Consider the following 13,820-nt stretch of genomic DNA (forward strand, 5'->3'; position numbering starts at 1 on the left):
CTCTTACTGGCCCGTTGAGATGTGTTTGGGGAAATTCCTTTCGTATTATAGGTCCTCTTTTGTTTTTGGAAGCAAATGTGGGCATTCTTCAAAAAAGTAGCCCTCAACAATCCTCTCATGTTGTAGTGTGATAACAATGGTAGTCACCCATACACCTTATCATCTCCAGGGATTGTGATATATATAATATATCTTCTATATATAAAGATTATCAGCCTGAGTAAGTGCTTCCTTTATGAAAAGAGACAACCCTTCACGGAGTAGTAACTCTTCATGAAAGGGCACATGGAAGCCTATAAATAGTGATCAATAGGGGACAATTTTGTATCCAATTCAATATATTAATATTGTACGAAGTTGCATGCGCATAAAATGATAATTCTCAACCCTCACAAACTCAAAAACGTCAACAATTATATTGTAAGATGATAGCTAGGCATGTTGTCTTTCAATTTCAATAAGCTCTAATTCAGTTCGAAAATACAAATTATAATGTCGGATATCTTACCAGAAAATACAAACTATATAGTTTCATGAACGTGTCAAAAATGAACAAGAAATTAAACGAAAACCGAAGATCAAAGACGTCGTTGAACATGTTGAGTTTCATGAAACTGTTTATTAAGAATAACACCATTTACTAGAGAGGGTAGTAAGCAAACCACCTATCAACCATAGCAAAACACTCCTTGGGCTTGTACTCAGGAGCTGTGTGGCCTCCTCCCTGCAAGGCATAAAATGTAGTTAATTAGCTTTGGTAATAATAACTTTGGAAATTAATAATTGGAAGATTATAATTATTTCTTGCCTTCACAATTGTATATGTCAAGCGGGACTTTTTGTAATAATATTCCATTGTGTACCTACAAATTATATATTGAAATTTAGAATTCAAAATAGCTTGATGACTTCAAATTATGCAAGTTCAAGAAGACACCAACCCTGCAACTTGCCCATCAACAAACCATGGCTCCCAATCTTCGGAAACAGTCAAATTTAGAGATTTTATCCATGCGTGAGTGCCCACATAGGGAATAACTATGTCCTGATCACCACTGTTGTAAAATAAAAAGCATATGATCGAGTGAAGTATGTTACTTCTTATAGCAATGAAATTAGCTTTTGGTGCAATCTAAGTAGGGGATAATAACTTATGACACAACCTGCAAACCCGACACAAACCCAACATGGACTTAGCAAGTTATAATTAAAAAATCTTACTCGTTTAATTAAATGTGTCAAATTAGAGTTGATCCATATAATCTTATACGCATACCTTGACACAACCCGAACTTGAAACACAACAAGTTGCCACCCCTAACTATTCATGGCAAGGGTAATTAATAGTACTGCAAATTGGGGAAGATATAAGAAAAATAAAATTTATGATATTACCTGTAAATTAACATTCTATACCCTTTCTTGATGAGGTTTCGGTGGTAATTAAGAACAGAGAAGACATTGTCCGTGTAAGATAAGCTTGCATTGCATCTTGTCCACTCTTTTATTCTCCCCTGGCGTTGTCATTTGAAGTAATTGGTAAAATTATTCTTCATCTTGAAACCCATTATATAGTTTTTGTTTGGAAATGGGAAAAATCAAATTTAGTCAATAGGTTTTTATGCGATTTTCATTTAATCACTAGATTTTCAATTTCGACAATTAAGTTCATAGGTGTTCCTTCCTCTTGTTTTAAATAGGTCACTTTGTCAACATACTGTCCAATTAATTAACATTATCTCACATCAAATCAATCAATTAATGCCACGTGGTTCTCATTTGAAATGTCATGTGTCAAACTCTCACAGCTACTTAAAATTATAGATATACCATAAATAAATAAATAAATTTTGACAAAAAAAAAAAAATAGGCGAGGTGGTCGACCACTCTTGGGTTAGGGTGGACACAATAAAATAAAAAGAAATTTTACAAATATTTTTATTTAAAGTAATTGTGCCATATGGAACATACGGTTGACACATGCATAAAGTGTCAAACTAGAGCCATGTTGTATTATTTGATTAGTTTGATGTAACATATGGTTAATTAATTGGATGACATATTGACAGAGAGACATTTAAAAGTAGATAAAAAAAAAATTAAAGATTTAATTGTCAAAATTGAAATCGCACGAAACCTAACAACTTAATTTGATTTTTTGCTTTAAAATATTTACATACCTCGTGGATGCCAAGAACATCTTGAACAGTTTTGTTGTTGGCCCAAATGTAAGAGAACAGATAGTTATAGCTCTACAAAATGAATAAGCTGGTTATGGTTAGTTAAATTTTAATTACTTAACAAAAAATATATAATATAAATCGAGTGCAAAAGGAAATATGAAAAAAAAAAAAAAAAAAAAAAAAAAAAAAAAAAAAAAAAAAAAAAAAAAAAAAAACATAAACATGTGGGTGCACATGTTCACCTGTGAGAGAGAGAGAGAGAGAGAGAGAGAGAGAGATTTACCCGACACCATGGTTTAGAAATTTGAGGAACAGTAAGGAGGTCTACAGAATCCTCTCCGAGGCTTGGATCCCACTTTGATCCAACAGGTCTTGGTGACAGTAAACTACATATAGGTTCTAATATATGTGCTACATTTATCTTTTTGATGCACTACAATTTTCAAATGGTAAATTGTTAATACACTTGAGAGATTAAAAATAAATCTAACAATTATGTTGTACAAATTGCTAGTGAAATATAAGATAATTTTTATGAGACTTGTTAATTTGAATATGTTAGATTATATGTAGTGCTGTCTCACATTGGTTATATACATATAGTGTCTGTATCATTAACCTATATATATAGGCCTCTTCTGTACATTATCCAACGTGATTCAATATACAACATTATTCTCAATATAGTATCAGAGCACAGATTCTGAATCACCATTAATTTTTTTTTTTCCGCATCCTATTTTTTTTCTTTCGGTTCCGCTAGTGTTCTCTGACAAATCTCTCGCTTTGTCCTTTTCGGTTCTCTCTCTTCCCATTGTAGTTTCCAGTGGCTCAATATATCGCTATAATCCTTGGAAGATGACTGTTTCAGAGCTGCTGCACACAGCCTCATCGCAGTCCTCACACTCCCACGTGCCGCTTGAAGTCTCTGCCATCCCGCCATAGGCCGCCACTGTGGTCCGTTCGCTTCGCTCAGGCTCTCGTTCGATAGATCTCCCTCCAGCGACTCTATAATTGTTGACAACACCACATTCCGCTAAGCCACGTGCCCTCACACGCTGCTCCAACTTCTGCGCGTGAATCTCATGCGCCCATGCGCTGCCATCCAAACGCTCCAACCTACCACATTACCATCTTTGCCACATCAGCCTTGTGTTGACCATTGACTATTGTCAAAGCTGACCTTTGACTTTGACTGCTGCCAGAGTTGACCAGGTGCTTTATACTCTATTTTTTCATCCTGATTTCATATTTATGGTTTTTTTTTTTCATTTGACCCTTCTAGATGGCACAAAATGAGATTACTCATCATGTTCAAACTATATTGAATGGCACAAACTAAATGGTGTGGTTTCAATCTATGCGTAGCTTTCTTAAAGGCGGCAAGCTTTAGCTTTATGTGACTGGGGAGGTCAAAAAGCCCGCTAAAGGTGTTACTGAAACAAATGATGCTTTCACCATTCGTCTTATTGATTGGGACAGTAAGCATCATCAGATTCTTACATGGTTCCATAACACAACTATTCCATCTATTTATGCTCTCTTTGGTAGCTTTGTTAAAGCAAAGGGTGCTTGGGATATGCTTGCTTCTCGCAATTCTTCTTTGGACGGTGCTCATGAGTATCAACTTTTGTTTGAACCTTTTCATCTGAAGCAGGAACCTGGCAAAAGTATTAATGATTTTCTTGCTTGTATATAATTCTTATGGAACCAAATTGATGTTTTTGATCCTATTTGGAAGGATCATAATGATGCTCTGATGTATGTTACACGTAGAGATCAGCATCCCTTCACCAATTTTTGATGGCCCTGCGTGATGATTTTGAGCATGTTCGTGTGCAACTTATACATTGTTTTCCGCTTCCCACTTTGGACACTACCATCTTCGAACTTGTTCGTGCCGAGACTAGATCGCAAACTATGCGCTCTCAGCCCAATCATACAATGTTGGCTGCGCCATCATGTGGTTCTTCGTCATTTCAGCCATAGCATTCTTACAAGTCAAGTTCTCCTTGACTCCCTCCTAAGTCTCGTGATAAAAATTACTGTCGCTATTGTCGACGTCGAGGGCAAACTATTAACAAGTGTTGGCGTAAGGGAAGATCTAATGCACCCACAACAGCAGTTGCCCATACTGAGAGTGATTCATCTCTAGCTGCTTCATCTCCAACTGCTCCCTCTTCAGTTGCTCTCTCAGGCTAGTCATCAGGATCCAGTGTCACCTTATCTACAGGTGGCTTCGAGGCAATAGTCAACCAGGTCGTCCTATCTCATTCTAGTAATGCATCTTCCTTTGTGCTCTTAGTCCTTCTAAGTACCTCTTTCTCTTGGTTCTTTGACTCTGCTTGTTGCAATCACATGACACCTCATCCTACTTCCTTTACCACATTTTCACCTGCACCTCATTCCTCATTCATTCGCACAGCTGATGTCTCCACTATGACTATTAAAAATATAAGCACTATCAATACACCTTCCTTTTATGTTCCTGAAGTTTTTCATGTGCTTGAATTATTCTTCAATCTTCTTTCTGTTGGCCATCTGTGTGAACTTGGATATAGACTTGTCTTTGACTTTTCTAGTGTACATGTGCAGGATCCTCGTACGAGCCAAACCCTTGGGACTGGGCGTAGAATTGGGCGCATGTTCAAACTCTCATCCTTGTTGAGAGTTGTTGCCTCTTCGTCACCACCATCTCTTGCACTTTGGCATTCGCGTCTTGGTCATGCATCTGCATCTCGTGTACAAATTTTAGCTTCAAAAGGGTTTGTTACGTTCAGTGTCCAATAGTTCTTTTTCTTCTATTTCATGTCAACTTGGAAAACAACTGGCTTTGCCATTCAATAATAGTGAGTTTCATGCTACTGCTTCTTTTGATTTAATTCATTCTGATGTTTAGGGACATTCCCCTGTTACTTGTATGAGTGGTTCATATTATTTTGTCATTTTTGTTGATGATTTCTCTCGTTACATTTGGGTGTTTTTAATGAAATCTTGTTCTGAATTATTGGATATTTATCGGACTTTTGCCAAAATAATTGAAACCCAATTTTCAAAACTCATTAAAGCTTTTCGTTCTGATGATGCTTTAGAATATATTCAACATGATTTTCAAGTCATCCTCAAACACTATGGCACTGTTCCTCACTTGTCGTTTCCAAGCACCTCACAACAAAATGGTCAAGCTGAACATAAACTTAAGCACATTTTAGACACTGTCTGTGCTCTTCTTCTTTCCACATCTGTTCTTACCCCATTTTGGGGTGAAGCCACTCTCACGGCTGTCTACACGATTAATAGGTTGCTTACCCTTATCATTGATAATTGCACTCCTCACGAGAGGTTGTTTGGCTATGTACCCCCATCTTCATGTTTTTGGTTTTGCTTGTTTTGTTTTACTCCAACGTCATGAACGCACCAAACTCGAGCCTCATTCTCAGTTGTGTTGTTTTCTTGGATATGGAGTGGAACAAAAGGGCTATCGGTGTTATGATCCTGTGTCTCATCATCTTCACATCTCCCATCATGTAGTCTTTTGGGAGCATCGATTATTCCACAAAGTCGACAAATTCAGCATGCCATCATTTCCTCCCTTTACTACTCTTCTGGAGATTCCTCTTTCTCCAACTCTCACAGCATTTCCTCCCTCTCGCTTGAACAGCAATCATCTGATGCTCTCGACACCACTATGCCTGCGTCCCGAGGTTCTATTCCATTCAAGGATCTGGTTTGCACTCCACCACCTGACCTTCACTGATCCACCCGAGTAAGATCTCTCGCATCCCATTTACAGGATTTTCATTGCTTTCATTCTTTAGCTACCTTGCAAGCCTCACTCCTTTCGAGAGGCCTACACTAACCCTCTTTGGCAAGCTGCAATGAAAGAGGAACTTGATGCTTTACACAAGAACAATACATGAGATCTGGTTGAATTGCCTCTTGGAAAGTCTGTAGTTGGGTGTAAGTGGGTTTACAGAATCAAGACTTGTTCTAATTGTACTGTTGATAGGTACAGGGCTTGATTTGTGGCCAAAGGTTACTTAGGAGTACGGTGTGGATTATGAGGAGACTTTTGCTCCAATTGCTCGCCTCTCTTCTGTGCGTGCTCTACTGGCTGTTGCAGCCTCTCTACATTGGTCACTTTGTCAAATGGATGTAAAAAATGATTTCCTTAATGGTGACATAAGTGAAGAAGTCTATATACAGCCACCTCGTGGATTATCTCATCCTACAAACAAGGTTTGTCGTCTCCGTCAAGCTCTATATGGACTTAAGCAGACTCCTCAAGCATGGTTTGCTAAGTTTAGCTCCACTGTCTCTAGCCTTGGATACTGCATTAGCTCTTATGATTCAGCCTTGTTTATTCGCCGCACAGACCAGGGCACCATACTTCTTCTATTATATGTTGATGACATGATCATCACTAAAGATGATCCCATTGGTATTTAGAAACTTAAACAGTTCCTCAATCAGCACTTTGAAATGAAAGATCTTGGCCCTCTCAACTATTTTCTTGGTCTTGAGATTTCTTTTTCTTCTGATGGTTATTATTTGACACAGGCCAAGTATATCTCTGATCTGCTTTCCCGGGCCAATCTCACAAACAGTAAAATTGTTGACACACTGACTAAGCTTAATACTCATCTCACTCCTCATGATGGCGAGCATCTTTGTGATTTTACCTTATATCGGCATATAGTTTGCAGTCTTGTCTATTTTACTGTCACTTGGCCTGATATCTCGTATCTTGTCCATCAGGTGAGTCAGTTTATGGCTGCTCCTCGCTCCACTCATTTCTCAACTATCCTCTGCATCCTTCACTAACTGAAGGGGACATTATTTCATGGGCTCTATTTCTCCTCCTAGTCTCCTCTTCAGCTGTGTGCTTATACCGATGCTGATTGGGCGGGTGATCCAACAGATCGTCACTCTACCACTGGTTACTGTTTCCTACTTAGCACCTCTTTTATTTCTTGGCGAAGTAAGAAACAAACTATTGTTGCTCGATCTAGCACCGAGGCAGAATATTATGCTCTAGCTGACACTACCTCGGAGCTTCTTTGGTTGCGATGGCTGTTATAGGATATGGGTGTCTCTCTTTCTTCTGGTACTCCTGTATACTGTGACAACAGGAGTGCTATTTAGATTGTTCATATTGATTTTTTCATGAACGGACTAAACATATTGAGATTGATTGTCATTTTGTCTGTCATCATCTTCTTTAGGGATCACTATAGCTTCATTCTGTCACGTCCCATGATTAGCTCGCGGACATATTTACAAAGTCACATCCTCTAGGGCGTTTTCATGATCTTGTGTCCAAACTCAAGTTGGTCTCTTGTACTCCACCTTGAGCTTGAGGGGGGCTGTTAGAATATATGTAGTAATGCTGTCCCACATTGGTTATATACATATAGTGTCTGTATCATTAGCCTATATATATATATGCCCTTTCTATATATTATTTAGTGTGATTCAATATACAACCTTATTCTCAAGAGAACAAGTTTTAGACAACTTGTCCCTTACTAAAACAGATAGGACCCTTAAAACTTTCACTAATTTTCTATTCGAATTGCTAGTAATTAATAACATCATATATTATATTATAAATACATAATTGCTTTAGTGCTCGCTTACCTCTGTCACTGTGGTAAGATCTTTTACGCATGGCGTATTGGTTGGATCTATGTTGATATACTCGCCATTGCAGTTCGTTTTGATTGACTTGATATCCAAAATAAAACACCCAAGAAATTTAGATCCATATTTTTGTATGAGAACACATTTGAATTTCATAAATAACATTAGGATTTTCAATTACAAAGCATTAATTGAACTAATTTCTTCCTCAATGACTGAAACTCTTTGAACAAATATATATAAGAGCAGAGGCGAAGTTCACCTCATAGAGCTCATCTGATATAAGCGTCTTCCGGTTAGCAAAAGGAATTCTGGAGTTGTAGTCATCATGTGGAACTGTGGTTGGGTCACCAAGCACATATCCCTGCGTCCAATTCATCAGAGAAACTTTAAATTTATTTCAAGAATACAAACTATATAAGGCATTAATCAACATGAATTAGCTTAGGCTTCATTGGTTTCGACCTAAAACTTTTCTATTTTTCAGTATTTGGGTAGTACAATCATTTGCCGTCCGCCACCCTTGTCTTTGCCGTCGTATTTTTTGTACAAGCCAAACATCGAAAAATACTTTCAGTGAAATTCATTTCATAGAAATTGATATCTCCAAAAACATTTTGCAAACCAACTGAGCCTAAGTTTATCTGACTTATCCAACTCTAATGTGAGCACGTACTTGGAGATTCATAGCAGGCTTACGTCCAGCTTCATTACCTATATAAAAACCATGCATGCTTCATGAGCGAAAGCTCGATAATTAAGGTATATATGGGCCCCATTTCATCATTACTAGAGATTCACAAAAATTACCTTCAGATATTTTTTCAACAATAATTGGGACAACTATGCCCGAATAAGAATCACCAGCAATGTAGAGTGGGTTTCTTTGGAATGTTGGGTGAGCCATAAGCCACTGTATGTACGTGTCACAATCCAAAACAGCAAACAAACAAACAAAAAAATTGAGGTTAATTAGCATGCATGCATGTCTCAATTTCTTAAATTGAATCTTAAATCACTGTTTAAAGTTGAGGATGTTAATTAATTAATGTAATAATTAAGTGCTCACTTTCATTTAAAAATTCAATAGTATCTCCCAATTAATTAATCTTTTATATATGTGTAACAACATATTTAATGAACTCACCTTCCTTATAAACTCATAGGTTTGTGCTGCTGATAATGTATCAGTCACGTTGTATCCTTCCCAACTTTTTGCATATGAGAATCCAGTGCCCACGGGTGCGTCTACAAATATTATGTTGGCAACCTACACAAATATTGTCACCATTACTTTTCATTAACATTACCAGACATATGCCAAATACATCTCTCTCTCTCTCTCTCTCTCTCTCTATATATATATATATATATATATATATATATATAGAGATTAAATATGAAATTAATTAACCTTTGTCCAGGAGTATGGGTTCAATTTAAATGTCGGGGAGCCCCTGCTGGATTCCGTATAGTCAAATGAAAGCGGACCTACAACCAAAGATGAACCAATTGCAAAGGTAATTTCTGACCATGACTAAAATTAATCTCGTCACCCATCTGCCAACTGTGTGTATATATATATTGACTTATGAAGATTTTCAAAGTCCATAAATAAAAATGAATTTTGAGCAGGGTTATTTTTAATTCATTTTCACGGGGCTCAAGCTCAAGTCTTCAAGCTTTATTTTGAGATTTCCACTTGTCTTACATATTTTGATTATAATATTAAACACCAATCCGTTAGACTCATAATAATATGAAAATAAACAATAAAAAAATAATAATAATAATAATAAAGAAATAAAGAAACATATGTTAGATAGGCATAGCTGGCTGGATTTTAGGAATGACAGGTGGGTTTTTCTTACTCTTTACGAAATGTCGAACCTGTGGCAATAAAAATATGTTTTTTTAATGTATAATTAATTAGGCTGCGATATACGTACGTACAGAGACTCTCCACGAATAATGCGCTTTGATAAAAGCGAATCTGGCATATTGTTAATCAATATATATATATCAGACCATTAATTGCATCATTACCTGAGATTACTCTTTGGTTTTCCTTTCGGGATTGAGATTTTTTTAATCTCTACTAGAAATCTAGGGGATTCCGATAAAAACAAAAACAAAAACAAAACAAAAAATGAGAGAAAATTTCGGATTTTAAAATGTTCCGGCTGGTCTCCAAAACAAATTGAGGTACCGCACGAGCGAGCTCATTTGCTCATGACACTTCAAAGTATAAGGTCTTTCCCCCTCTCATTGTTCTTCCAAATTTCTTGGAGTCAACAATGAATTTCTAGATGGTGATCCTTTTTTTTATCTAGCAGTTTTTTTATTTATTTATTTTTTGTTTATTTGAAAAAAAAAAAAGGAAAAAAAGAAAAAGAGTAGATTGGGGAGAACAATTGTGGCTATCTTAAGTGTGACCAAAGTACACTTACCTACTAGGAGCCACACAGGAGGGGCCTAGACAGTAAAAACCGTATGTGCTCTCTCAAGTCCGACTAAGTCAAAGTTCTTCATTACAGGTATTCAAAGCCATGCCCTAATACAAGCTCTGAGCACTTGAAAATTTTATTAGGCTATTGAACCACCACCCTTGATGGTTTTTTATCCAGTATTTGTGTTGGTAATCAATGGGTTTGAGATATAAAACCAATTAATCTAATGAGATTAACCCTAATCAGATCCATCATATATACCACGTGAATGTGACAACTTTACATGAGTAGTGACAAAAAAGAAAAAAAAAAAAAAATCGTTTTTCTATCTTCTTCTTTTATATACTTCAATTTTGTTGGTTAATTACTTCATATCAAATTTATTTATTTTATCTAAATTATCATTTGATTTATATATTTCAATTTTTTTTTCCCGTTTGGATCGAGGAAACGTCATAAACTACCCTATTACATTTCTACCAAAGGTGACATAAAAAAGGATGAGATATATTATATATAAATACCTATTTCATAGACTAAACCGGAAAAGGCAGAACAACCCGGGCCTCCGGTGAGCCAAAGCACTAGAGGGTCATCTTTTGGACTCCTCTCAGACTCAACGAAATAGTAGAAAAGCTGCACATCATCCAACTCCCCCACTCCTACGTACCTGTTTTTGCACAAAATCCATAATATCTTGATCAATTAATGTCACCTTCCACTGTATACCACATATATATATATAATGCTCACTTACCCGGTTTCAAGCTTGAAAGGGAGATCACCGGGAAAGCCCGGCAGGGTGTTAATGATTGTTTGAGACACAACAATGTTGGGGAGAAGCAATATAAGAAGAAGTAGACACGACAACAACATCTTGGTTAGACACTTGCTGTAATTATCTGCTTCAGCTGGTTGCAGAGGTGGCGCCATGCTTGCTTGCTTTCTCTAGCTAACACACACCACAAATGGAGATGGAATAAAGTGGTCAGTAAGACTGAGTGGTTTATATATGGAGCTTTGAGGAAGGAAGGATATGGTGTTAGCTACGTTGACTAACACGTGAATTCAGTAGGGTGAAAATGAGGTTAATTTCCATGGAAGCTATATTAATATAAAATACCGCATATGGTATTAGAATATATAATTGTTCGTCCAAATTTTACTTTACTTTATTTACACGTAAACGCATTTCCCTAGTTTCAGGGACCGATCAGTGCAAACCCAGTTTGTGTTGGGTGGTCCTCTTGTGTGGAGACCATCCGTATCTTTTAGAGTACTAACAGCAGTTTTTTTTTTTTTTTTTTTAAGTTTAAAGCACAAAATTACTTTTTGTTTTTGTATGAAAATATATTTCATAATAACTTCTCTTACCTTTTCATATATCATTAAAATATTATTTTTTTTACAAAATACAAGTTTCCTACCTACCCTCACTTTTTTTCATAAAATTTCAATACAATCTCCAATTGAAGACAAAAATATGAAAGCGCATAGAAGAAAGAGAAATGTTTATATTAAAATAATATATAGGAAACTACTTTTGGTTCTCTACATATTGGGAAACACTGTAGCAATCATTGATGGTTGGTTAAATGTAAGGAATCTAATGTTAGTAGATTTTTGTAGTTTTTTTAAATTTTTTTCCTAAACATAAAGAAAGGAATGGCATATAATGACATATAGGGCATCTGCTAGCGGCTAGTGCTCTAAATGGCACAATCCACGTCTTTTATATAAGACATAAAATAAAAATAATAAAATAATAAAACAATAAAAAAAATTAAAAATTAAAAAAAAAAAAAAAAAAAAAAAAAAAAAAAAAAAAAAAAAAAAAAAAAAAGACCGTAGCGCCGTTAGTGGAAGAGAGAAAATTTTTGGGCTTTTATTAAAACACTTCCTTTAGAGATTGGAGGATCATTTGTGGTCTAATCTTGATAAAAATTTTAGTATATATGTTGTTCTTGACGATGAAAGCCATGTATTAACTAGTGTCGATTGTTATATTTCTTCTCCAGTTGCTTGATTGCGCATACTCACTTAGTGAGATCTTTCTTTGGTCTTATAGAAATCCACTTTTAGAATGACAAATTTATGTTTTGTCCAAAAATTTAAATATTTGTCTTGATGTGTTAGTAACCTTTAGATATTTCTTTAGAAAATACATTGTAAACTCATTATCATTAATAGTGAAAAATTTAACTGGTTTTTTTCGTTTGCATTAGAGGGTTTTCCACGTAAAAAACTTTTGATGTCTTTCTAATTATGGGTTGCTTGATTATTTTTCACTGGATTGTGGGTGTATTTATTTTTTGTGCTAGTTTGGCTATTTCATTTTCACAAATATTGGTAGATTAATTTTGTTGTGTTTGAAACTATAGTATTCACCCCTATCAAAGTGGTATCAGAACTTTGGTTAAGTCTGTGTCAAGATGATAGGCATGTCGTGTTTTCAGTTTCAATTTGCTCTAATTCGCCTACCAACATCCCAAGTAGAGAGCAAAAATCCAAATTTGTAATGCTTACAAATTACAAAATTTGGAACAGTTTCATGAACAATTAAGAAAAAAGGAAAACCAAAGATTAATTAAGGACGCCATTGAAGCTGTCGAGTTTCATGAAACTGTTTATTAAGAATAACACCAAATTGACTAATTAAAGAGGGTAGTAAGCAAACCACCTCTCAATCATAGCAAAACACTCCTTTGGCTTGTACTCGGGAGCTGTGTGGCCTCCTCCCTACACCATTAAAGCAAGACATATAATGTAGTTAATTAATTAGCTTTGGTAATAACTAAGGAAATTAATAATTGGAAGATTATAAGTATTTCTTGCCTTTACAATTGCATATCTCAAGCGGCACTTTTTATAATTATATTCCATCGTGTACCTACATGTACATTATATTGAAGTTAATTTATAATTGAAAATAATTAACTTGATCATCATGACTTCAAATCAGATTGATTAATTTGCAAGTTTAAGTAGAAACTAACCCTGCAACTTGTCCATCAACAAACCATGGCTCCCAATCTTCGGAAACAGTCAAATTTAGAGATTTTATCCATGCGTGTGTGCCCACATAGGGAATAACCATGTCCTGATCACCGCTGTGATTAAATGAAATGAATTAATGCATATGAGTGAAGTATGTTAGTTCGATTCTTATCAATGAAATTAGATTTTCGTGCAATCCAATTAGGACTGATAGTTTTTTACACGATCGACAAGCGAATTAATCTGATATGAACCCAACATAAATTTAATGAGCTATGATTAAAGGGTATATATGAACCGTTTAATTAAATTGGGGAAAATGACAAATAAAATTTATGACATTACCTATAAATTAACATTCGATACCCTTTCTTGATGAGCTTTCGGTGGTAATCAAGAGTAGAGAAGACATTGTCCGTGTAAGATAAGCTTGCATTGCATCTTGTCCACTCTTTGATGCTCCCCTGGTTGTCATTTGAAGTAATTGGTAAATTAAACTATTCTTGATCTTGAAACCATTATTATTGTTGTTTAAAGTAGGGAAAA

At 35.7% G+C, this 13,820-nt stretch overlaps 2 protein-coding genes across 2 annotated transcripts; both read right to left on the reverse strand.

Moving 5' to 3' along the window:
* Positions 1 to 640: 640 nt before the first annotated feature.
* Positions 641 to 13,005, reverse strand: LOC132179588 (serine carboxypeptidase-like 18). The gene is made up of 15 exons (XM_059592328.1): positions 12,958 to 13,005; positions 11,035 to 11,229; positions 10,802 to 10,947; positions 9,242 to 9,318; positions 8,975 to 9,097; positions 8,638 to 8,740; positions 8,504 to 8,541; positions 8,090 to 8,191; positions 7,825 to 7,911; positions 2,468 to 2,617; positions 2,182 to 2,253; positions 1,396 to 1,514; positions 942 to 1,055; positions 809 to 863; positions 641 to 724 (listed from the first exon to the last, which is right to left on the reverse strand). Exons 2-15 carry the CDS (start codon positions 11,208 to 11,210, stop codon positions 641 to 643), a joined length of 1,446 nt encoding a protein of 481 aa, XP_059448311.1. The 5' UTR covers positions 11,211 to 11,229; positions 12,958 to 13,005.
* On the reverse strand, positions 12,837 to 13,734 carry LOC132179589 (putative serine carboxypeptidase-like 52). The gene is made up of 4 exons (XM_059592329.1): positions 13,620 to 13,734; positions 13,274 to 13,387; positions 13,113 to 13,167; positions 12,837 to 13,016 (listed from the first exon to the last, which is right to left on the reverse strand). The coding sequence occupies exons 1-4, from the start codon at positions 13,631 to 13,633 to the stop codon at positions 12,933 to 12,935; spliced, it is 267 nt and encodes an 88-aa protein (XP_059448312.1). The 5' UTR covers positions 13,634 to 13,734; the 3' UTR covers positions 12,837 to 12,932.
* Positions 13,735 to 13,820: the final 86 nt, after the last annotated feature.

Source organism: Corylus avellana, chromosome ca4, assembly GCF_901000735.1.
Source record: "Corylus avellana chromosome ca4, CavTom2PMs-1.0".
In the NCBI taxonomy this organism is placed as follows: Eukaryota; Viridiplantae; Streptophyta; class Magnoliopsida; order Fagales; family Betulaceae; genus Corylus; species Corylus avellana.